This window comes from Sphaerodactylus townsendi, linkage group LG03 (assembly GCF_021028975.2).
Source record: "Sphaerodactylus townsendi isolate TG3544 linkage group LG03, MPM_Stown_v2.3, whole genome shotgun sequence".
Lineage (NCBI taxonomy): Eukaryota > Metazoa > Chordata > Lepidosauria > Squamata > Sphaerodactylidae > Sphaerodactylus > Sphaerodactylus townsendi.
In genome coordinates, this window is record NC_059427.1 from 108,777,271 (window position 1) to 108,802,625 (window position 25,355).

General features: G+C 42.9%; 1 protein-coding gene across 5 annotated transcripts in view; it reads right to left on the minus strand.

Moving 5' to 3' along the window:
* The window catches only part of LOC125430220 (transforming growth factor beta receptor type 3-like), a 32,054-nt gene extending 17,850 nt beyond the window's left edge, over positions 1 to 14,204 (minus strand). The window contains exons 1-7 of one of the 5 annotated variants that reach the window (XM_048492072.1): positions 14,053 to 14,204; positions 13,202 to 13,305; positions 7,616 to 7,788; positions 3,833 to 3,949; positions 3,296 to 3,464; positions 2,384 to 2,543; positions 1,107 to 1,245 (exon numbers count right to left, since the gene is read on the minus strand). In XM_048492072.1, the coding sequence (XP_048348029.1) occupies positions 1,107 to 1,245; positions 2,384 to 2,543; positions 3,296 to 3,464; positions 3,833 to 3,949; positions 7,616 to 7,788; positions 13,202 to 13,283 (840 nt within the window). In that variant the 5' untranslated portion in view covers positions 13,284 to 13,305; positions 14,053 to 14,204. Of the gene's footprint in view, positions 1 to 1,106; positions 1,246 to 2,383; positions 2,544 to 3,295; positions 3,465 to 3,832; positions 3,950 to 7,615; positions 7,789 to 13,201 lie in introns of all 5 variants that reach the window. The other 4 variants (XM_048492071.1, XM_048492070.1, XM_048492073.1 and 1 more) reach the window with 4 other exon arrangements.
* Between the last annotated feature and the right edge of the window lie 11,151 nt (positions 14,205 to 25,355).

A 25,355-nucleotide genomic window follows, 5' to 3' on the forward strand; every position in this document is an offset into this window, starting at 1 on the left:
ACTCCGGAATCTTCTTCTAAAGAGTTCAGGTGGCAGGCCATCAGGCCCTGGCGCTTTCCCTTGTTTTAGGTTAGATATAAGGGTGACCACCTCATCGCAGCTGACAGGAGGCCATTCTGGTAAATGCTTTGCTGCTCCAGTTGCACATGGAATATCCAAAAGTTCTGGATTGCAGAAAATGGCTGTAAAATGTGTCCTCCATGCTTCCACTGAAATCTGAGAACTGATGGTTGTATAGGGCTCGCTGGCACTTGAATTAATTATGCGCCAAAAGCTTTTGCTGTCTCTGGAGTTAAAGGCTTGATGGAGATTGTTCCAAATCTTTGTAAGATGTAATTTCTTTTTGGTCTTTAAAAGATCATGATAGGACTTTCTAGTTTCAGTATTCATCGATTTTTTCAGTGAAAAATTTGTCTCCATTTTCATTGATTTGCCTCGGTTTTCATCGATTTGCAGTAAGGTGCAAGGGTTTGTGGAGAAAAATCACACGGACAAAGTTGTTGCAGGCAGTGTCTGCAACTAGTTTAATGACAATGTCTTGCCCCATTTCAGACAAATCTTGAAGAGGCTTTCTGGTGCGACATTGGTCCACTGGCTCTGAAGCTGGGCCTAGTGTTATTGTTTGTTACTGTTTTCAGCTTTAAACACTATGTTTATTCACCCAAAATGTGTGTTTGGTATGTTTTTTGGAGTGCCTAGAACGGATTAATTGGATTTACATTGATTCCAATGGAAAAGTTTGCCTCGGTTTTCATTGGTTTCGGTTTTTATCTATTCTTTTCGGATGGATTACCAACGAAAAACAAGGTTCCACTGTATTTATTTATTTATTTATTTATTTATTTATTTATTTATTTATTTATTTATTTATTTATTTATTTATTTATTATTTAAACTTTTATACCGCCCCATCCCCGAGGGGCTCTGGCACAGCAGGCCAGGTCTCATCTGAGCGGCCCCTATTTTAAATCAGGCAGAGTTTCTGGTTGCCAGTGGCTCTCCAGGGCAGTGACCCACCCCACTAAGGTTTCCTTGTAAGCTAAATGGCCAGTCCAATCCCAGCCTTGAGTCTTCAAATCTACTGCTGCTGGAGATCTGGCCCATACCAGTACGTGCAGTTGGCCAGTGAGGTGGTGCACACGAACCATCCATTGGGCATTTCCTTCACTTTTCAATATTAAGAATAAACTTTGATGTGGGGATCTTTTCAGGGCATAAAGCTCCACAGTCAAATGGGCCAGTATCCTAGAAGAAAACATATTGTTAATCACACAACCATAATATATCAGATCCCAGGAATAACAACACAGAGAAGCAAATACCACAATGCATCCCAAGCACTGCTCCTCAATCAATGGATCCCTTTCTATTCTTATTCATAATCTTGCTCAAACCAGCACTGAGTTCTTGTTTGCCTCTCTTCAACTGAAAAAAGAATGCCTCTCTTCAACTGAAAAAAGAATGCTTGCATGGTTAACAACACAAGTTAAGGAAGCTATAAAAAGTAAAGAGACTTATTTTAAACTGTGGAAGGTCTGTCTTAATGAATTGAACAAAAGGGATCATAGGTGCTGGCAAAAGAAATGTAAGTCAATAATTAGACATGCAAAAAAGAATTTAAGGACTAAAAGCCTCAAAACAGACAACATTTATTTATATATATCCAGACCAAAAAATCAACCAGAGAAGTAGTTGGGTTTTTGGATCACCAAGGACTAAAGGGATTGCTAAAGGAAGAAGTACAGACAGTGAAGAAGCTAATGACATTTTTGTTTCTGTGTTCTTTGTGGAAAGTGTGGGGCATGTACTTATGCCATAGCCATTATTTTCAGAGAGGGAATCTGAAGAACTGAGTCAAATTGAGGGGAAGATGTTCTAAACCTACTGGGGAAATTAAAAACTGATAATCTCCAGGTCCTGATGGTACACACCTAGGGATGGTAGGCCCCCCTGGCAACCAGTGGCCAATGGGGTGGAGGAGACTTACCAGCTGTGGAGGGAGGCCACCATCAATGCACTAACATCACTTGCAGAAGTGATGTCACTATGCTGGTGACCTTGAGGGTGATATTCTGGTGTTTGAGCAGAAACTCTATGGTAAAGGGTATTTTTACCATAGAGTTTTGCCAAAATACCAGAGTGTCTGCCTCGAAATCACCAATGCGATGACATCACTTCCAGAAGTGATAGTATTGCTCCAAGGGGGCCTCATTTTAAGCCCAGCATCAATGTGGCAAATGAAGTTCAACGTTGTGCCCAGGCTGCTCCATCACTTCCCCTAATCTTCAGTTCATTTTAACATTACAAGATCCACTTCACCAACCTTTTGCAAAAGTTCTTCCCTATAAAGAACAGTTGCTTGTCAAGTGATATACTGGCCCACCTTGAAGCAGCTCCCTTGGAGAAGACAACATGAACTTCAAAGTCTTGAGGCGGGTCAGAATTCAGGCAGCTCCTCAGAGGTTGAAGTTGGCGCTCAGAAGCAGAATGTGCAGGCTTTAGGAAATTCCTACGCAGCTTGCAGGTTGCTGGTGCAGTCCCACCTGGGAGAGAGAGTGGAATGAATGATGTACACAGTGACTTGTAATAGGGGCAACCCTGGATAAATGTTGAGATTAATCTTATCTGCTCATTCCTAAATATTGCAAGAGGTGGCGGTGCTGTCTGCCCAGAATAGCAAAACACTGCTTGCCTTTTTGTCCCCACAAATATCTCTAGCTGATGTTAAGTGAGTCTAGACCTATCAATGTATCTAATTTCAAAGTGAGCCCCCTGCCTGTAGACACTTAAATCCGCAGAAAGTGGGCACACTCACTGCAAGCTGGTGTTTCTTCAAACTTGGAGTACGCCCCAAGTTTGCAGAAAAATCTGAAAAGTTAAAAAAAGGGGGATTTAAATTCTCCTGATTTTTAAAAACATCTGTGTTTGCATGGACAATGCACTTACTGAAGAGGTGACAAGGATGCTTGCAGCCTCGCTGGTCCGGGGTCAGTAGAGGCACAGGTGGGGGTGAGGCACAGTGAGTTCAGCAGCAGAGGCTGGGATCGGATTCCCCCCACCATGAGGTTTATTGGTCCCCACTTGTTGTCTGTAAAAGTCTTCCCTTTGCTATTTGTTCTTTAATTACTGCTGGAAACCACAAAATACTACACCTGCCATCCAATATCTTAGAGACACTGCTCTTCTCCCCACCAAGCAGAGCCCCTCTCTCCCATAGAATTAGCACCATGCCACACCAACCCATGGCCACCCTTCCCCTCTGAGAGCAGAGCACATCTACATTTATTGCCCATACCAGCCCCCAAGTGTGTGTAAATAGTGTTGACTCCATGGTACTCAGCCAGTGAGGTGACCCCTCCGTGCTCCCTGCGTGCCCATTGTAGCAGGCTCCTTCGTGTCTCTGGGATGTTTATCTCAGCAGAAGCCACTGGTCCGAGGGCTGTGATACTGGACCCAGGGGAAATCTGTTAGTAGGAGGAATATAAAGAAACTGGCTGGAAGGATCTGGTCCTTCTCTGATCTCTCAGACCTAAGAACACTAAGAATAAAAAGCATTGCGTTTTGACCTGGAAGGTCAAAAGTTCAAATACTACCTCACCCATGGATTCTCAGGTTCTCTCCGCTCACTTTCCTCCCACTCTGTAAAATGGAAATAGTACTACACAAGGTGGTCCTGAGATCAAACGAGGCTAAAGTGCAAATCCCTTTGCATGTGTTGTTATGGAATCCATTGATTAGTTCCAACATTATTTTGTCATCCTCTTTGTTAGAAGAGGCACCTGACTGTACAACCCCCATTTGCAAGTTCTTTTCCCCATTTTCCCTTCCTCACCTGGAAGGTCCAATTTTTTCCAGGTGGAGATGGTAGCATCCAATTCAGAGGCTCTTGGGAGCGCAGCACAAAGATGGGGGATCTGCGTGGGGGATCTGAGCCCAGAACCAGAGTTACCTGAAATATTTGTATTACCTGTTTTATTTATTTAAGATATTTCCAAGCTGCCGCTTCAGAATTCTGCTAAAGGTTGTTAAATTAAAACCACAATATATTTTAAAAGTCACTGAAAACAATCTGTTAGACATTAGCATCATAACAACTATCTAGAAAACAGAAGGAGACCATGAAAAAATGGATAAGATAAAATTTGTAATTAAAAGTCTGGGTTAAAATATGTATTTTAGCCTGGTGCCTAAAAGAAAACAAAGCAGGAACCTGGTGCGCCTCAAAGGGGAAGTGTTATCACAGAAAATGCCCTGTATCTAGTCTCCATCTGCCTCATTTATGAAGGGGGGTGGGGACAGATAGCAGGGCTTGAGAGGCAGATCTTAACTGGCAGGCTGGATAATGTAGGAGGAGGCAGTGCTCAAGGTACCTGGTCCCAAGCCGTTTAGGATCTTAAAAATAAGAATGAGCACTCCGAATTGTGCCCAGATGCATAACCTAGACCAGGGGTAGGGAACCTGCGGCTCTCCAGATGTTCAGGAACTACAATTCCCATCAGCCCCTACCAGCATGGCCAATTGGCCATGCTGACAGAGGCTGATGGGAATTGTAGTTCCTGAACATCTGGAGAGCCGCAGGTTCCCTACCCCTGACCTAGACCAATCTTACAGCAATGATGCAATAAAACCCAGCCTGTGACAGTAATTTGGCCACTGCATTTTGACCAACTGAAGTTTCCAACACATTTTCAAAGGCTGCCCAATATAGACCACATTACAGTAATCTAACTTGGATGTGCTCAGAACATAGATCACTGTGGACAGATCATACTTTTTCAGGAACAGCCATAAACTGGTGAATCAGCCAGAACTGATAAAAGGCCCTGGCTGCCATACAAGAGACCTGAGCCTCCAACTGTAGGCCAGGATTGCACAGAATTGGTAGGGAACCCAAGTGCCTGGCTCTGCCAGACATGAGGCTCATGGGAATTGTAGTTCCTGAACATCTGAGAGTCACGCGAGGTCTTCACCCCTGACCAGAACTGTCTTACAGCAATGATGAATAAAACCCAGCCTGCATAGCAATTGGCCACTGCATTTTGGACCAACCCAGTTTCCAACACATTTCGGTTGCCCAGACCACATTACAGTAATCAACTGGATGTGCTCAGAACATAGATCACTGCATTAGCATTCATAGCTTTTCCAGAACAGCCATAACCGGGTAATCAGCCAGAACCCATAAAAGGCCCTGGCTGCCAGGAATATTAAGAGACCTGAGCTCCAACTGCTCAGGATCTGCAGGGTTCAGGAACTACAATTCCCATCAGCCTCTGTCATGCTGGTAGGGGCTGATGGGAATTGTAGTTCCTGAACATCTGGAGAGCCGCAGGTTCCCTACCTCTGATCTAGTAGCTTTGTGCCTGCTTTTATAGAAAGTGTACAACATTATCACCCCTGCTTGGGACAAGTTGGCTCTGTAGTCTCCAAGCAGCTTCTCCATTGACTAACAGCACCTTAGCCTTGTCTGGCTTGAGTTTAAGTTTATTGTTATTAAGTTTATTGCTATTAAGTTTATCCATACCATTATCTACTCCAGGCACATAATCAGGACCTTCCACAGACCCACCTGGCCTAGCTGCTAAATGTAAAGGTGGGTTTCATCCACATATTGATGACACTTCGCTCCAAATCTCTGGATGACTTTTCTTAGCAGTTTCATGTCCAAGTTAAATAGCATGGGGGATAAGAGGGAGTTGCTGCGATCCCATAGCAAAATGCCATGGGGCTGAGCCTCGGTCCCCTAGCACCAACTCCAGAATCCTTTGTTCAAGTAAGAGCTGAACCACTGAAGCATGATGCCCCCTACTCCCAGCCTAGACAGTCTCACCAACAGTATACAATGGCTGGTAGTACCAACAGCCCTGGAGAGGTCCAAAAGAATCAACAGGGATGTGGTTCCCTTCTCACTATCCCAGAAAAGTTAAATCAGGGCAACCAAGGCCATTTTCGTCCCAAATACAGATCAAAATGAGTCTAGGTCAGGGGTGGCCAAACTTGCTTAACATAAAAGCCACATAGAATAAACTTTAAATGTTTGAGAGCCACAACACATGAATAAATATTACACACATTTTTCTTAACATGCACATTTTGTTACATACCTTTTATATAAATATTAATACACATACATAATAATTTTTATTCATATATGTATTTTTACTAATTTTTATTAACATTAAATGAGATTGCCAAAAAAGGGATAAAAACATATACTGCTAATGATAGTTACCAGTTACTACTACTATTGCGAGTTTCCATCTTCGCTGTGAGTTTTTAAAAATCCAGCTGATATGTTATCAAGGCTGTACGAATTACAGGGGCTACAGGGGACTTTGGCACTTCTGCCTCTGACCAGTGTGCCCAAGCTCTTGTCATCCCTCCCGGCCTCCCTGTCCCGTAGCAAAGGGCAGCAGTGCAGCCAGGGATAAGGACATGCACAGCAGGAGAGAGACCAGGAGAGGGGGAGATGAATCGCAAGCCATAGTTTGGCCACCCTGGTCTAAATAACTCAACTTCTTGAAGACTGCCTGAAACAGCGTAGCCACTACCCACTTAAGGACCTTTCCCAAGAATGGAATAAGAGCCACTGGGCAGAAGTTGTTTAAGTCATTTGGGTTCAGGGCTGCCTTCTTCCAGAAGGGGTCTTACAACTGCCTTTCAAAGGCATTGGAGCTAATTCACTTCTTCAGAAAGGCATTTATTACCTCTTGAACCCAACCAACCAACACAGTGGCAAGATATGATTAGCCAAGGGGGACAAGGGGCAAGACTGGATGGGGTGGACTGCACATTTCACAGCACCGTGTCCACTTCATCAGTTCTCACCAACTGAAAATTGTTCCTAGGTTCAAGCATAGGGCCCTTGGTAAGGGGGCACCCCTTCCTCTATGGATGGTGGAAGAAGATCATTCATTCATTCAGTGTATAGATTGCCATACCCCATATGGGCTCTGGACGACTTACAACATTTAAAAATGACAATAAAATCAATAAAATATAATTATCAATGTCCCAGCACCATCATTTTCTCAGAGGGATAGATGAACCAATCAAGATCATATTTCCTCATAAAATCCACATTCACACAGGGAAGGGAAAGGGAGGCCAGTTCAACATATATATCACTGCTGCCTCAACTGTAGGCCTAGCAGAACAACTCCATCTTGCAGGCCCTGCAAAACCATAGTAGGTGTCATAGAGCTTGGATCTCATTAGAGACAAACACTGGGGAAAAGGACACAGTATTACTACCTTGGGCATTGACCTAGGCATGTGCAGAAAAATGAGCGAATAAACATTTCCTGGGTACTGAGAACTTTGGGTAATGTGGAGGCATGCCCAGGATGCTGTTCTTAATTTGGCTAATATAACCCTAATATAACCATCCATGATTTAGAGGGAGATTTCTTCTAGGCCCTTGGATATCTGCTGTGATGTCTGGGATGTCTAATCCCGAATTAAAATGGCATTTGCTTGGTGAACCATGAGGTAGCCTGGGCCTCCAGCAAGACTCTAGCAAGCAGCTGTCTTATACAATCAAGGAAGGGGAGAGGTTATGCAGTACACAATCATGGGGCTATGGAACAGTGTATTCAAAAAGCAACCTCTCTACCTGTGCATTTGTTGGCCCATCCCCACGCAGGCTTATGATGTGTACTTCCTGCCCTGTGGTAGAATGCTCCTGGCTGATGCATCCTATGCCCTTTCGGGGTAATTCCCAGAAGCCGAACACAGGATGGGGTGTGGATGAAGACAAGGGAAGACAACTTGGATGATGAAAAGGAGCTGAAGGGAAACAAGAGCAGAATTTGATCAAAAAAGACTTCAATAATTGCTAAAGCTTCATCAATGCCATCCCCAAAATAGATGTCATGCCAAAGTATTATTATTATTATTATTATTATTATTATTATTATTATTATTATTATTATTATTATTATTATTATTATTATTATAGATTTCACAGCTGCCAGATCTTTAGCTGGTGTTGGCCATTCATTACAATTCGAGCCTCACCCAGAGGCCTACGAAGTTGTAATGTATCAGCGTAGTATTTGTGCGGATCCCAGCAGGGCTGCCTTCTGAATTTGACAGATGTTAATTTTATCAACTCAAAGATGTTTCTAGTGCTGCCCTAGTGTTTTCAGAATGGCGCCCAGTGTGCCAATTATTATTATTATTATTATTATTATTATTATTATTATTATTATTATTATTATTATTATTATTATTATTATTATTATTACAGATTTCACAGCTGCCAGATCTTTAGCTGGTGTTGGCCATTTATTACAATTCGAGCCTCACCCAGAGGCCTACGTAAGTTGTAATAACAGCTAAAGAGTATTTAAAGCGGATCCAGCAGGGCTGCCCTCTGAATCTCCTGATGATGCTAATTTTATCAACTCAAAGATGTTCTGGAAACCAGGTTTTCTGTGAATGGCTCCAGGCGCAATTATTATTATTATTATTATTATTATTATTATTATTATTATTATTATTAAAATTTCATATACCGCCCAACCTCCAAAGGGCTCTGGGCAGTGTACAATAAGCCATAGGCAAACAACAATAAAACACAAAGTATAAATATAAAATATTCTATAACATTAAAAGGTTAAAAACAATAGCAGCATCTCACATATATTGGCGGCACCTGATCCCATGCTGGGGGGGGGGGGGATGGGACTGGCAAATCGATGAAGATGACACAACAGATGGTATATGGGGCATCAAGAGGGGGCAGGCAATCCGCAGCCAGCTCCCCAAAAGCCCAGTGGAACAACTCGGCTTTACAGGCCCTGCGTAAATCATCAAGGTCCCGCAGGGCCCTAACAGTTGGAGGGAGAATGTTCCACCGGGCAGGGGCCAGGGCAGTAAAAGCCCTGGCCCAGGTAGAGGCTAGCTGCATCATTGAGGGGTGGGGAACTATCAGCAGATTTGCCTCTGCAGAGTGCAGAGGTCTATTATAGGGACATATGGTATAAGATGGTCACGAAGGTATGAAGGCCCCAGGCCATGAAGTGCCTTAAAGGTTAACACCAACACCTTGAAGATGATCTGGAATTCCACTGGGAGCCAGTGCAGGCGGCACAATACAGGGGAGATGTGATCTCGAATAGAGCTACCCGCAGAGCTACCCGCAAGGAGATGCACCGCCGCATGCTGGACCAGCTTTAATTTCTGGATCATCCACAAAGGAAAGCCCGCATAGAGTGAGTTGCAATAGTCTAAGCTGGAAGTGACCATTGCATGGATCACCATGGCCAGGTCAGCCTGGGGGAGGTAAGGGGCCAGCCACTGATGGAAGATGGAAAAAGATGGAAAAGATGGAAAAAGATGGAAGATGGAAGATGGAAAAAGGCAATCTGGGTAACATGTCCATCTTGTTAGTATTGAGCTTCAATTTATTAGCCTGCATATACTCAAAAACTGCCTACAGGCAGCAGTTCAAAATTCATGGTTTCTACGGACTTCCTGAGATCAGCTGGAAGCACATGATGGAACTGAGTATCATGTGTAATGAAATGGAATGTTTAAGCATTTTTGTTTGTTTGTTTTGTTTGTTTTGTTTTGTTTGTTTTGTTTGTTTTGTTTGTTTTGTTTGTTTGTTTTGTTTGTTTTGTTTGTTTTGTTTGTTTTGTTTGTTTTGTTTGTTTTGTTTGTTTTGTTTGTTTGGGCAGGAGGCTTCCAGTCTGAGGGTTTCATTCCTCTGCTTGGATCCCCTAATTGAAAGAACTTTTCACCCAAGTAGAACAGCCATACAAAACAGAGTCTACTTAGTTAACAGGTACATCAACAGCCAAGAGAACCCCAGTCAAGGGAATGAACAATAGAAGTTGGTGGGGAGCCCAACTACGCTGAGTTGTTAGGAACCTCACAGAGAGAAGCCGGCCTCCTGATTCTTTAGTCCAAGTTTCTGCCATAAAAGAAATACTTGGGCCTAGATGACTTCTTTGCATTGTGAGGGTCCATTATGGGCATAAAGTTGCCAGGTCCTCAGCATCCCAAACTCTGGCTCTTGGGGTGGGTTTGAGGATGCCACATTGGCTACTGGTACTAAGGGTAGTAATTCTACACACACCACCAGGAATGATCTGTGAATTAACATAGGCAGGTATGCAGCTTTGACGAGATGGGCCATTCACACACACAAAACAAAGACTATCATGGAAATTTAACTGTGGGCAATAAATGGAACTATAATTTACAGAAGGAGGCTTGCAAGGCAGTCTTAAAAGAACTCAGCAAGTGTGCTCCCAGCCAAACAACCCCCGTGATATCAATTTGCTGCTCTGAGGCATTGAAAAAGGAGCCCTAAAAACTTGAGACCCAGGCCCAACCCCCTGAGATCTGGCAACTTGAAATTAGGGGATATGAAAGCAAAGGACAAATGTCCTCCTTGAATGGAATTAATAGAGGAACAGCAGGATAAGTTCCAGCGCAAAACATACTGCGATCCCTCAGCGTTTATTTTGGCAGTGTGGGGACAGAATGCTTCCAGATTTCACAGATCAATAGGAAGAGTAAAATGAATAATCTATTGAGCTTCACGGCCATCCATCTTATATCTCAACCAATATCCCCTCCAGGCTTTCTTTGGGTGTGACACCCATAGACCTTTTCTTTTTGATTCTAGCTGTACAGCATGGCAATGGCTTTTAGTTTAATCTGGTGTACTCCCATTTTGGGAGTCAGCATGGAATAGTGGTTAAGAGTGGTGAACTGTAATCTGGAGAACTGAGTTCAATTCCCACTCCCACCTGGGTGACCTTGGGCCAGTCACAGTTCTCAGAACTTTCTCAGCCCACACAGAGTCAGGTAATGGCAAAGCACCCGTGAATGTCTTTTGCCTTGAAAACGCTCCCGGGTTGCCATAAGTCAGTTGTGACTTGACAGCCCCTCTCCCCCACCCCCCATTATCCATTTCTGACACCGTGTAATATTTTTGGGTCCACTGAGGAGTACCAGAATGAATAAGGGATAATATCAATTTTAACTCCAAGAGCAGTAAAAACGTATTGTGCCACAATCTCTAAACCTTGTTCTACAATTCAGGTCACGTGTTGTTTAGGGTAAGATTTCCTGCGGTGGGTTGGGAAATCCCTGGAAATTTGGGGGATGGAGCCTGGAGAGGGATCTCAGCGAGGTCTAGCACCATATGCCGTCTACCCTCCAAAGCAGCCATTTTACCTCCAGGGGATCTGATCTCGGTCACTGGGGGAGATTTCGTGGTCTGACCAGGACAAATCCCGAAACTACTACCGGTAGGTCATTAATGTTGTTATGGATTATAGGTGATAACCAAATCAATAGACAAGAAAATAATTGCAACAAATACTTTGCAACTTGGAATGTATCAAGAGAAAGTTTTTGATGAATGTCTTTGCACAGGAATTGGGCACAGTTTGTCCTTATTTGGAATAGCTGCAGGGCAGTTTTAAAAAAGCGGGGAGAATTAAAACAGTGGGTGATCTTGTCGCCTGCAGTGGAGGGAGGGGGGAGGCATGAAAATCTGCTTACATAAACAATGTTTTGTGTGATTTCTAGATAGGATTTAAGCCAATGTGCCTAGATATTATTAGCATCCATAAAAAAGGAACAGACTGCTCTACTCATCACTGAAATAGGCCTCTAGAACCTAGGGTTACCAACTTTGGGCTGGGAAATTCCTGGAGATCTGGGGATAGAGGTGGGAAGAGCGGGGTTTCAGAAGAGAATGGATCTCAGCAGGATATGATGCCACACAGGCCACTCTTGAAAGCAGGCATTTTTGCTAGGGCAACTGATCAGTGGTAATTCTGGGAGATCTCCAGGCCACCCCCTGGGGGCTGACAGTGCTAACCTTAAGTTAGGTACTTGCTCCATTTTTGGACATGTAAAGCAGCGGCGTCCAACTCTGGTGCTCCAGATGTTCATGGACTACGATTCCTGCCAGCATGAACATCTGGGGCACCAGAGTTGGACACCCTTGATGTAAAGTAATAGCAGGAATATATCTCAACCTTTTCTTCCTCACTCAGATCAGGAACTATAACCTTGAAAGGTAAACTTGGAGCACAAAACCCTTCTCTTTCCAAAAGGGAACCACCATATATGGCAGCGGTTCTCAACATGTGGGTCAGGACCCCTTTGGGGGTCGAACGACCCTTTCACAGGGGTCACCTAAGACTCCCTGCATCAGTACTCTCCATCTGTACAATGGATAAATGTTAGGGTTGGGGGGTCACCACAACATGAGAAACTGTATTAAAGGGTTGTGGCATTCGGAAGGTTGAGAACCACCATCTATGGGCAATGTGCTCAGAAGGTATTTCAGCATTATACTGCCCCTCTGGGAAACCCCTATAGGTTAACTTTTCTTCCACCCTAGAGTAACAGGAAGCATTTAGTACAGAGCTGGTGAAAAGCATGCCAACGACCAGGGAACATTGAAAAATAAGGCATGGTTTTTGCGTAGCCCCTTTCTGCCCGTTGTCAGCTTGACTCAAGCAGAACACAATGAAAGATGTTTCAGAGGGAAGCTGTCTTGGTCGGCAGCAGAACAGCTAGATGCAAGTCCAGTAGCACTTTAGAATCCAAGATTTTCAGATTGTGGGCTTTTAGCTCCCCCAATTGACGGTAAAAAGCTCATATCCTGAAAACTTTGTTTGTCTCTAAGATGCTACAGGATTAGAATTTAGCTGTTCAATTACAAGATAGTTATCACAGTCTTAAAAGTCAAAAATACCACCAGTGTTCAGTGGAATAAAGACACCTTCCCAAACTCCTGTTTAAAAAGTATTTTAACCTTCTGATAGCTTCACACACACATTGTTCTTCATTGGCACAAAAAATCAGTTTAAGAGCCATCATTTCAGATCTGGGGGAAAGGAAGGAGACATTTGGCAAATGCCTGCCTTTGGACACACTCCCAGTTGCAAGGTATTTGTTGTGATTGCTTCCTTGCCTATAGATTTTGTATAATCTATAAATGACACAGAACAGTCTATTACACACACACACTTTTAAAAGCAAAAAATAATTCTCATGGGAGGTCAAACCAGGACAGACGCTGCTCTTCTTTCCACCCTCTCCAAACACAACCCTTCCGTGAGTTCTATCGGATCCCTCACACTAGATTAATAGCCTGGAGTAGACAGTCTTCAGCAGTTCATGGTTACCCACCTGACCCTCTCTTCAGTAGTTCAGACATTACCTGTTCCTAGGCACCCCCAAAGGCTAAACAGCAGCAGACACTGTCTCCATAGGTGACTGATTTGCAGGCAACTCCTATGCATGGTTTCCAGTTAAAATGTAAAACTGTTGATATTCTCCAGGTCCATCATGGGTGGGGAAAGGACAGCCAGAGGACATGGGGTGAAAGAATGACAGAAAGCCTGTTACAGGGTATCACAACTCCCTGGAAATACTTGTTTCCTAGCACAGTTTTCACAAGTGCAGCAATAAGAAAAACCAAGAACTTAAAACCTTGGATTAGAACCATCCCTGTTTGGTCTGAATCCAACCAACCCAATTTCCTTTTCCAGATTTGGGAATAAAAGCCCAAGAATTTCACTCACAGCCTACTCCACATACTGAGAGCCTAGAACTCACTCAAAATCCCTTCAATCCACATTCTTTACTTTCTATAATCCCTTTAACCATCCTGCCACTGAGTAAAGGGGGGTTTCCATGCTGGTTTTGGTATGTAGTGGGGCACTTAGTTGCTCCACATCATAATTTCAGGTCAGCCTCTCCTGATTTACTACCACCAAGAGGCAAATTTTCCAAAAGCAGATCGTTTATATTCTCCCAATTTAAGCCTAGTTCAAACACATCAACCCCTTTAAATTTACTCCTTACCACCAGCATTTGCTGCATCATTTCCTTCTTTCATCTTTCAGGTCCAACATCCAAAGCTACTTTCGGACTCACGCAGAGCAGGATTTATGGTTCCAGAATGAGATGGTTGAGAGCTGTATTCCTAGCCCCACCCATCCTAGGCAAGCATGGCACACTTGGTCTGCAAGCACCACATTTGCGGGAGGCTGCCAGGAAAACACTCACCTTGGCCAGGGGAGTTGCCTCGCTGTAGTGCGATCCAGCTGCAGCGTCGGAGAAGAGGAAACTGGGGAAATGAGTACTTGATATGAAGTATAGAGAGTGGGTTTCCCACTGTTCCAGCAGATCATAAATAGCAGATCATTTAATGCCTCTTATCCCCAGGCTGGTAAGTTTTAAAGTATAATAATCAAGATTGTAGAGGTCAATGGAAGGTTATAAATAACTTTATGCCCATGGGAGTTTCAAGTTACAAGTGAGATGGGCAGAATGTAGAGGGTACAGGGATTAGGTGACAGCTGTTTATTATTTCGAAGGGAAATCGGCAGCTGAAAAAAATGTTAGGCCATTTGGGAGGGCAGCAGAAGTCCCTCACGGCTCTCTCCTTCCTTGCTGCCACCAGCAGTCACTTCAGCACTCAAAGGTAAGATTCCCCAAAACTGATCTACCAAATAAAGATTCTCACCTTGATGATGTCCCATGGAGTAAGAAACTTGGGTCTCCATGGAGATGGGTGGATTTATGATTAACACAGGCAAAGGAGGAGACTTCCTGAGAGGCACTGGCAGGTAAGTTGAGCCCTGTGTTTTGCTGCACTCTAGGTCAGCATGACCTATTGCTGCCTCCATGAAGTAGGACTGGGAAAGAGAAATGCCTGGTTGTTGGACTGCTGTTCCTGGATCATTAGCCAGGTGACAAATGAGAAGTAATGGTGGTGAGAAAAGACTTGAGGATTTTAAAATGTGGTAGCAAAGAGGCATGCAGCTAAAGCACAGAGACTGTTATTTGACCACAAGGGAAATCATTGGCAAGCCAAAGAAGTCCTTTACCCCATTGATAAAAACCAGGTAGCATTCGTTCCTTGTCCAGTGAACAATATTGTTTGGTTTGAAGAAAGTCTGGTACCCAACAGCAAGAGTGGACATAACACATTATCAGATTCCCATAAGGATAGTCCCTCTCAAACATTTTCTAGCTGAGAACACATGGTGATTCCATGTTATGTTTTGTCCTTGTGCTGACCTTATATACCAAAAACTCTTCCATTTCATGGCATTTTCATCCCCAGTGCTGAGTTTCTTCATACCTGTGTTTATCTGCCAATTGGCCTCATGCATTTGATAAAAGTGTGTTCTAATCCACAAAAGTTAATAGCATAACAAATCTGTTAGTTTAAAGGGCATATACACTTTTTTGTTTTACTCCAAATGGGGACGTAACAATGCCCTGCAACATTCAGGTATGCACATGACTCTGGTCCCTAGAGAAACCGCAGCGCCTGCAGAGAGCCTAAACTGTTTAGAGATATGTAAAAGGAATTTGACAATAATTGCTGCTTCAGCAAGCTAGAGTTAACTTGTATTATTCAAGAACCTAGGCTAGTTAGTGCATTTTAAATTTCCTATGCTTGTCTTGACGAAGTGAGGCAGGTCAATGAACACCTCCCTGAGCTTACTGAAAGGGTGGGATAAATATATACTAAAAACAGGGGGGGGGGCTTATAATTGGAAATTGAAATATGTTGTGGTTATTTTCTGGAAACCTGTGGTTTGTGGTTATTTTCTGGAGTTTCTTCTATCCCTGCAAAGTAATTATCTCTCAGATGACCCAGCCTTGCTTTTACCCCAGAAGTTCTGTCTGCCCCTCTCCTGCAACTGCCCCTTCCTTTCTTAGAAAATCTCCGGGCAATGTATTAATAGTGGGATGAACAGAGAAAAATATAGGTAGCCTGATGTTGCAGTACTGTATATCCATTGTTTAACTGCTTACTAGTATCCCAGAAACATTAAGCCAATAGGAGACTTGTATCATGTGAAGGGATTCTCTGGAATGTGACTCTTGGTAGCATTTTTTTTTTACTTTGCCAAAAGATGGGCTGAGTTGAGTTTGGATATAATTTAACTGATACTGACTTGAACATGGGACAACTGGAATTACTCACAAGGAGAACCAGAGTATTATGTAAACCAGCCCTGGCCCTTGAGAATGACAGAATGGAAATCTGAAGCCCAGGCCCACCTCCACAAAGGTCAGTGCCCCTGACACTACTGTAGCTGATTCATTTAGTTTTTCAACAGAGCACAGACCAGGTTTCAAATGTAGTGCCCAAAGCTTGCCACCATTAGGTGGGATAACTCAAGCAGAAAGCACTAATGCCTGGCGGCAATGAAACATGTATGGCGGGCAGGTGGGTAAGGAAAGGTCAGTTATACAACATCTAGTACACTCCTGCCACTAAGAGTTAAACAGCAGCAATTTGGCAAAGGACAGAAAGCCGCAACAGTGACGTCTAAGAACATATTGCACACATGCTCGGATTATAAGCCCATTCACAGTAGATCAAACCTTTACTCAGTGTATTTAAAATAAACCCTGTTCAAGGACACCAATGCTCATCAGATGCTGGAATGGGGGGTGGAGGCCGCACCATTTTGTTGTCTAGACATTTGATAACACGTTGTCAGACTACCAACCACATCCCCAGCACTGTTTGATAATGGAAGCGTGAATGTACACGTAGAAAGTAGGGGAGAACTCAACACACACCTTTATTATGCAGGATCTGAGAACCGATTACTTGAGAGTGTGCACACACATGTAGGACTTCACCACTGCTGGTATCACTCTTGAGCAGTTTCAGAGAACGTATACCATTTCTTCCTATTTCTCCCCTGCCCCTCTCATGGTGTCTAAATTACTGCCATTATTCTGCCAGTTATGATGCAAGTCAAAACTGAAGATTAGATGTGAAGAGCCAATAAAAGTACCAAATGATGATACATCTTTAAATAATGTCCCTTGAAGCTGCTCCATACATTAGGATTTTGGAATTCATACATTAGGATTTCACATGTGCTAAAAAACGAGGGAAACAGGCGCCAGTTTCCAGGGTTCAAGAGTCATCGCAAGTGACAGATATGGTCATTCCTTTTTCGTTCTAGTAAGCCATCATATTTTTCCAATCTGAGAGTTTTTCATTCTTTATTAGACTACATATTGAATTTTTAATAATAAACCACTTTGGCGATACTGGTAAATAATGGGACAGGAAACCAATACAAGGCACACTCAGATAACCTGACACATGCTTAAACAATCTTCTGAGATACTACCATCATGCACTTTGTTCTTGATCCCAAGTTCAAAGTGTTTCACTGCTCAGGATGGTTTTGAAGTCCTGTTTGGAAAGAAGGAGGGTGTAGAAATGTGAATGATATTTACAAAGGGCCGAGTCAGACATCTAGGGAAAGAAAGTTTTATTTTTAAGCTTCTATGAGGGTTTTTACAAACAGAGTAAAAAAAAAGCTTTTCAAAAGTAATGAAGAATGTTGTCTTCTTTTTATGACTAACACAGGTGAGTTTTTAAGTCCAAAGTCGCACTGAAATTGACCTCACTGACAGGAGGTCAACAGTTACTACTAATAAGCTGTTTAGACTACCAGTGGGAGAAACCCTAGAAAAGCCAACCCCCCATTCTGGGGATCACTATATAACAAGAAATGAAATGGGATAAAGCCAAAGAGACTCAGGATAGTGAAACCCTAGAGGGAGGACTCTAGCAAACAACAAATGGAAGGAAGCATAAAACGAACCCCGTCCTATGTGGTTGGACTGACCCAATGAAGTTGCTCACTCCCCACAGTCCAGGCAGAAGTGTTTAGCACAGATTCCTGAAGACAGTGAAGCAGGTACTATTCTTCAATTATCTTTAAGAATCCTAAGTACAATTAATACTCAAAGGAAAGATGATCTGCCTGTGGAAAATGGCAGGAATCAATATGCTAAACCACCGAACACACATAAACGGACCCAAGCCTAGGAAACAAAAGATGTCTTCTAAGTGAAATCAATTACACACAGACAAATGAGAACATTTTCCTCCTTGGACAAACCATATTATTCACTATATTGAAGGCTGACTCTTCCATGCCACCTGTCTCTTTCCTAATCCAGCCTACAGCAACGTCTAAAGCGGCTTGCCATTTGGATTCTTGAATTGCAGGAAGAGTTCCCATGCCACTTCCAGGGATATCTGGTGCTGGTGAGGCAACTTTCCAACAAGATCAGAGGGTTCTGCATATTTTGCTTTACTAAATATTACTAAAGAGTACAGAGAACCATCAAACAAATGCAGTCTGCTGTGGGAAAAAGTACCGTGTTGACCGGCCCTAACTAGTTTGAGACATACGAGTCTGCATGCGGGATATTACGCTTCCCACCACTGTAACCTTCCACACAAATCACAGCGTGCTTTGGCACAGGTATCATCATGTTTTTGTTTGGTTTTTAGCACCAACTACGACCTATGGGGAGCAGAGGGCACTAGAGTCACTACAAAATACATGTGGTTTAAAAAAAAATAAAAACAAGCCAACCTTGATTAAGTGGCACAGTGCCTCTCTTCAGATCTGATCAATTTTCCAACAATTGTAAGAGATGTGGCCATTTTTTCAAATTGCACTGTACTGAGCTAAAAAACAAATGGCCAAATACAACAAGCAGTGTGGGGCAGCTACTAGTGTATCAAATTAGGATCTGGATGACCCTGATTCAAATCCCTACTCTTCCACTCGACCTGCTTCAGGACTTTGGGCCAGTCACTCTCTCTCAGCGTAATTTACTTCACAGAGTGTTGTGAGAATAAAATGGAGGCAGGGAGAATGACGTAGGCCTCCCTGAGCTTTCTGGAGGAGCAGTGGAATAAATGTGCACAAAATAATACTATTCGTTTTCAGAAACAATGGGAAACATTGCTCCGGAGGTATAGACCACCTTTCCCCCTACATTCCCATGGTTTCAGTTCAAGCAGGGGTATTATGCTTCTGTGATTTGGGATGAAATGCACCAAACATGATGGAGGCTAGAGAGGAATAGCACTCTGACCCTTCTTGGAATAAAATTCAATGTCATATCACATCTATTTCACTCCCCCACAGCAGGCTATCTTCCTCTCACAGTACAAGGCTATAAATCCTCACACATTCTTGTGACTCAGTTGTTTGAAAGAGTAAACCTATTCATCTGCATTAAAATATTTATTTAAAAAATGGTTTGTGCCAAGTGACTTTTGTGTTGGTTTTGAACCCAAAGTCTGAAACCAGAAGGCAAGGGAAAATTATCACCATGCTATCCCAGATCATTATTTTGAAAGCAAACTTTTTTCACCAGAATTTGGTCACTGTGCATATCCTGATTCTTCCAAGTCCCAGCCTCTGTCCTTCTCCCAGTATGTATCCCAAACAGGCCATTAGTATTTCACTAATCCTGCCAACTCTGGGGCCCAACCAAGTGCTTGGAAAAGTAATATGAAACCTTCTTATCCATCATCTCTTTTTTGGATCCCTTGAACAGCAAGAAAAGTATATTGAATCAAATGTTAGCTATGTTCCATCCCTCAACTTTGATCCAATAGCCTACCCAAATACAACGGATGAAAAATACATTCCCATAATTAAGGGAATGTTAAAAAAATAAGTTACAGACACACGCGCACACACACACAGTCCCCTCTGGGCAATAAATAAATGAACACAAGTATAGCTTTGATCTTTCAGAAGTAACAAGGGGAAAAGTTGGTTAAACAAGCGAATGTAAACCACTAGCCATTTGGAAAAACTTTTGCCTGCTCCTACAGCATTGTCTGGGGGGATGTCAGTGGTACAACCAAGCCTTCGAAATGAATCCATGGTGGAGATTTCCACATGACAGGCCAGCAATGGAAGATACAATATTTGGAGAGAGACAAATTGGCTATCAGTCCCACCTGGGCTGTAACTTAAGCCAATTTTGCTGCTGCTTAGTTGCTTTTGCTTTTACACCTCTCTAGGAAACTTTGGGTAAGCCACACCCTTTTTAATCAAAAGAAGGCAAAATGAAAGTTTGCTGGTTACCCCCACCCCCACCCCAAAAAGCTACAAAAACAAATCAAACCGCTCCTAAAGCTTAAGAGGTTCAGGCAAGCCTGAATCGCGACATGTGACCAAATTTACAAGTACTCCAAAGTTAAATTCCCTTTCCATATAAGATAAAAGTTACTTGTATTTACTTTTAACATGCAAATTTATAATATATGATATATAGAGAATATAGTGAAATGCTAATGCCTAGAATATAACCATCTACCCAGCTAGTCTCTGCCTTACCTTTGGCATGATTTTTTTTACAGTTTTGTTTTAAACTCCCCACTTGAATTGCATGCACCACACGCTGCACACATGTGCCCTCCCCGCCCACCCCCAGTATCCCCACACACTTTAAGAGCAGATGTCAGGCAGGCGATTGTAAACATTTAGCCACCCAGATTAAAAATAACATTAAAACAAAGATTTGTTCTAAATTAATACATTAAAAAAATAATTCTAAAAATGCAATAAAACTGCATTTTCCTCATTTTTTCCTTGAAAAGACATCCCATGTTTTTGAACATTTGAAAAAGCCTTGAACCCTTACCAAACTGTTCCCCCCAACCCCCCCATCACCCTCCCAACATGGCAATTTCAAATTTTAACCTTGCTTTGAGAATGGAAGACACCCTTCCATGTTGGAAAGTGAGACAACTTCCTTGGGGTTCCTAAGGTTATTCTTGCTTTCTCTTGAAGTTAAAGGAATGGAGAAGGGGGCTCTTTGAGGGGGCAACATTTTTAGAATGGTTTGCAGTATTCAAATTTCACATTCAAAAAAGAAACAAAACAGTTGAAGCCAAATTATTTTCTTGCCAGGGACATGAGTAGCATTTCTCCTGTAGAAATCAGTCTAACAAATACAAACGCTTTCGTTTTAAAACATCAACCAAGTCATGATCAACCAACATCAACACCAACCTCTAACAACGTATTTCTGTGTGTGAATTTTACTCACTTATTTTGCAATTTCCACTGCCCTCCTTTCCTACATCTATAACCTCACTGTCAGTTCTAAGATTAAAAAAAAATATCTACCGGTAGGTGAGCACTTAAGCTTTTACCAACCCTTGCAAAATTTCAAAGCAAAAATACTCTACCCTGGGCACGAATACACCATCTGCCTTCCATCTAACAGCCACATAATACTCAACTAGATGTTTCAGACCCATCAATACCCAAGCACTAGCCATTCTAATTTCCTTGAGTTTCCTGTTCTCAGTAACAATATTTGTCCTGGAAACATAGGGTGATAAACTCAGGTGGGTAGGAAACACATTTTGGTACTGGTCAGAAAAGGTACACTAGAAATTTCACAGGCCGTACTTCCAAGTTCCTGTGGTAATCAATTCAACAATATTAGAAAGCACATCTGGATAAACGTCAAAAAGTGGGCAGAATAAGCTTCCAGAGGGAAGGTTAAGTGATGCAGGCTGAAGACAAATAATGCCTTTAGTGCTTCTGTTCCATTTGAGCAGTTTTTCAATAAAGGGGCTATTTTTAAAAACTCAAACGTTCAACAGTCACTAATCAATCATTAGTTTAAAAAAATTCAGTGGGCAAATCAAAGTCAGAGGAAAAACTTATTTGCAGAAGCTGCCCTACTTCCTGGAACCCTAGATCAGAAACTTGTGAACAGAAAAGCAAAGCACACACCAATACATTCTGAGACATTAGGAGATAAATATACAAAACCCCAAAGCCCTGCAAAAGATTTCTTATTTGTAAGCCAATTAAACGATGAATGAAATTTGCCTTTCTGTACTCTGGATGATTAGATCGTGTGTGCGCTAAGAGCTGTCACACCACTCCTGACTTATGGTGATAGAATAAATTAATGTCCTCTATTATTCATAGCCTGGCTCACCACGAGAAATCAGCAAGCTTAATGTGTCTAACAAATTCAAAATGGAAACTGCTAATAACAATTTTGGGGGGGGGGGGGCGGGGCAAGGAAAATGGATGTGCTCTGAACATCAATGAATTTCATTTCTTGTAGAAGGCAGATTCTTTCCTAGCTGCATTATTAAGATCCCTTGGCCATTTTGGAGTGAGAACAGTGCCTCGTAACACTAGTCCTTTGCCATCTTTGCTGAAGAATGTTTAACAGTGAAGTAAACAAAAAAATGAGCACAGCAGGCAGAGAATGCAGCTGAGCTGTGGCAGTGAGGGGCTCTCTGAGGGACCCTGGATAGCCAAGCAGAAATGATGCTGCCTGAGGGGGTGACACCCACATGCCCCACCCCCTGTGATGCGGGTGATGAAGAGAAGCTGCCATCACCAAATGCTCTGATCTTGAGGTTCCCAAGCAGTTTTGGAGTGGCTCACTGAATGACTCATGGGGGAAAGTCTGGAACGTGATGAACAAACTCCCACAATAACAGAGTCATGCAAGTCTACTGCAGCATCTGTACTTTTCAAACCCAATGGTGATTTCCTCAATATAATCAATGCTAAAATTCTGTGCCATGAACTGAATTGCCTTCTACTATTATAACTTGCACCTGTGAAAACACATCCTGCATTCTCAGTGCATTCCCAGTGCAAGAGGCATGAAGAAGCCTGCTCCCTCTTGGCCGGTTTTGTGCTGCAGGCCAACCTGGGCAACTTCAAAAGGAACAAGCACTACAAGAAATACTAAGAGATTGAATCATCAGAGGTATAGCTATAAGGGGACGGGGGGTGTACCATGCACGCACTGGTGGGGGCGGAAAATTGCCCCCCTGCCCCACCCCACCAGCCTGGCCCATTTTCAGCCGGCAGAAAAAGGTAAGTGTGGGGGGGAGGGGGAAGGGCTGCAGGGGGCGGGGGCAGGACAGGGCTGAAGGGGGCGGCGCCTGGGCGCCATTTTGCCCCAGACGCCATTTTCTCACCCTACGCCCCTGTGAATCATACTTCCCTGTCTGGGTGATTGCAGAGAGGAAAGGAATATATCCTAAAGAACAAAGACATGTGTGACTGAGTGCCTCCAAAGTCCACCTGACGTGCATAAAGGAGGCCATGCGGCTGGACAATGCAGCCATGCACTACTATAGAATGTATACAGACAAAAGAAGAGAGAAAAGAAACTGACCTTCTCTGACCCTCGGCCTGACCACATGGGAATACCAATATTTCAGAATGTGAACAGTGAAAAGCAACTGCTCTTTGCCTTCCCTCGGATAGATGCCAGGAATCCAGTCTTTGTGCGGAAGATATTCAAGATCCTCCCCAACAGCTTGTCCTTGGCCTGCAAGCTCACCTATTACAAAGGCTGCCTGACATGCTCCCAGGGCCTCCTACAGCTGCTAAGCAACAGCCACTGCCTCCCCATGGCTCTGCAACAGATGCGGAAGCTGCAGGAGAATGAACTGAAACAGTACTGGGAGCCCTCTATCAGCAATGCCCTGAACCTTGATCTCCAGGATCTCAAGATGGCTCTGGATGATATTAGTCCTGACGAGGAAGTTTAATGGGCATCCAGGATTGGTTGTCAAAAAAGACAGTTTGTCTATTTCCAGCTCCTCGAGGACAGTTGTAAAGCTTCATGGCCAAGGCATCGATTTGTTGTCACAGAACATAGGCAAAGTTGGATTAAATTTAGAAAAAGGTGGAGTGAAAATTGGTGGAAGGAACATAAACAATTTGAGATATGCTATACACTTTCCTTATGCCAATAAAAGACGGCTTGATAATGATGGTGAGACATATACCACATTACTGGCAGAAATTAGCAAAGACTTGCAATGACCATTGAGGAAAAATAAACCAGTAAGTGCCAAAGGAGGATTACAGCTGAACATCAAGAAGATCAGAGTAACGTCTACTGAGAAATTGCACAACTTTAAGATTGACGATGCCCTGACCGAGAAGGCCCAGGCTAGCCTGATCTCACCAGATCTCAGAAGCTAAGCAGGGTCAGTTCTGGATACTAGTTGGATGAAAGACCACCAAGGAACACCAGGGCTGCCAAGGAAGGCAATGGCAAACCACATCAGTTATTCTCTTGCCTTGAAAACTTTACTGGGTCACCATAAGTTAGCTGTGATTTGTCAGCACTACACACACTCACACACTCACACACTCACACACACACACACACACACACCCCGCACAACCAACAATGTCAGAATGGAGACATTTCTAGAAACTAGGACCAGATTATTCAACTGCTGTCCAGGAGTCTACTTCAAGCAACCATCTTTCTCCCTTCCCCTCACCTCTCCATACTTCCCTTGTGCACGCTGCACTTTATCCTGACTACATTTTCTTCTCCACACAGCCCAATTCCAACCCTTACTTGCACACGCTGCTTTTCAGTAAGAATTTGGAACCTCAGCCTTCACTTTTCAACACCTCTCTGCTCTTTTCTTTCTCCAACATTCTCTATCCAAGGTGGTTTACTTCCTTACAACAACAATCTCAAGAAGACATGTCCAGATCTCTCATCCCCACCAAGATGAATATCTCAAAGTAGCTTGCAAGGAAAATACAGGAATTCTTGAACCATTCAAAAGCCAGTGGGTCAACAAGAGTCTGTCACAGGGAATAATCGAGTACCATTGCATGTGTAATGGGAAATAAATACACTTCCATAGGAATGATATCTTACAAGGTACACTTTCTCCTCTAGGTCTGAAAAGTTTTTTAAAAATCTTTGCACTTCTTATGACTTGGCTCACATGAATCACAAAACATCTCTTCCACTTTAGACAACTAATGTAAAATATGCCCAGTACCACAAGCAGATATTGGAATCTGAGATTATTAAACTCTGTTCCTAAACAGAACATTCCATTCTGGGCTACAACCTCAAGAAAAGCCACCTCAGCCTTAAAATCTTAAAAGTCCAAGTTGTTAAGTAATACCTTTGGAAAAATTCACAAGTTCCTACACTCTTAAAACTGTGGAGATATTAAGAAAACATCACAGAGATGACATGTGTACAAATCAACTTCTTGTTGAGGCTTCCACAACACTACAGGAAGTCAGCCTGGTGAATAAGCATCCCTCAGAAGCACCATGCTCCCCAATAACATGCTCTGTCTTGTTCTAAACACTTTCCACACAACTTTTTCTGGCTTCACTCATTCTGCACCACTTTCAGTAACACTATTAAAACTCCTTGCTGAACATCCTTCAACTTCTAACTTCGGGTAACCTCTTTCCCCATTACACTCCATAGAGTTTCCTTTCTGCCACAAACCTGACCTTGTACAGCTTCAAGGAGGAAGAAATGGACCTCTTTCACACCCTGAAAAAATGCTGCCAGGTCACTTTTTTGAGGGCAGTAATACAGTCTACCCTGTGCTGCAGCTGAAGACCTCAAATTGGATTGAGGCCTCTCAGCTCATGGAAACAAAGCCTTGTTCTCAGATCTTTGGCATAACTTCATATTTTTGTTAACAGCTGATAAGCAATGAAAAACAG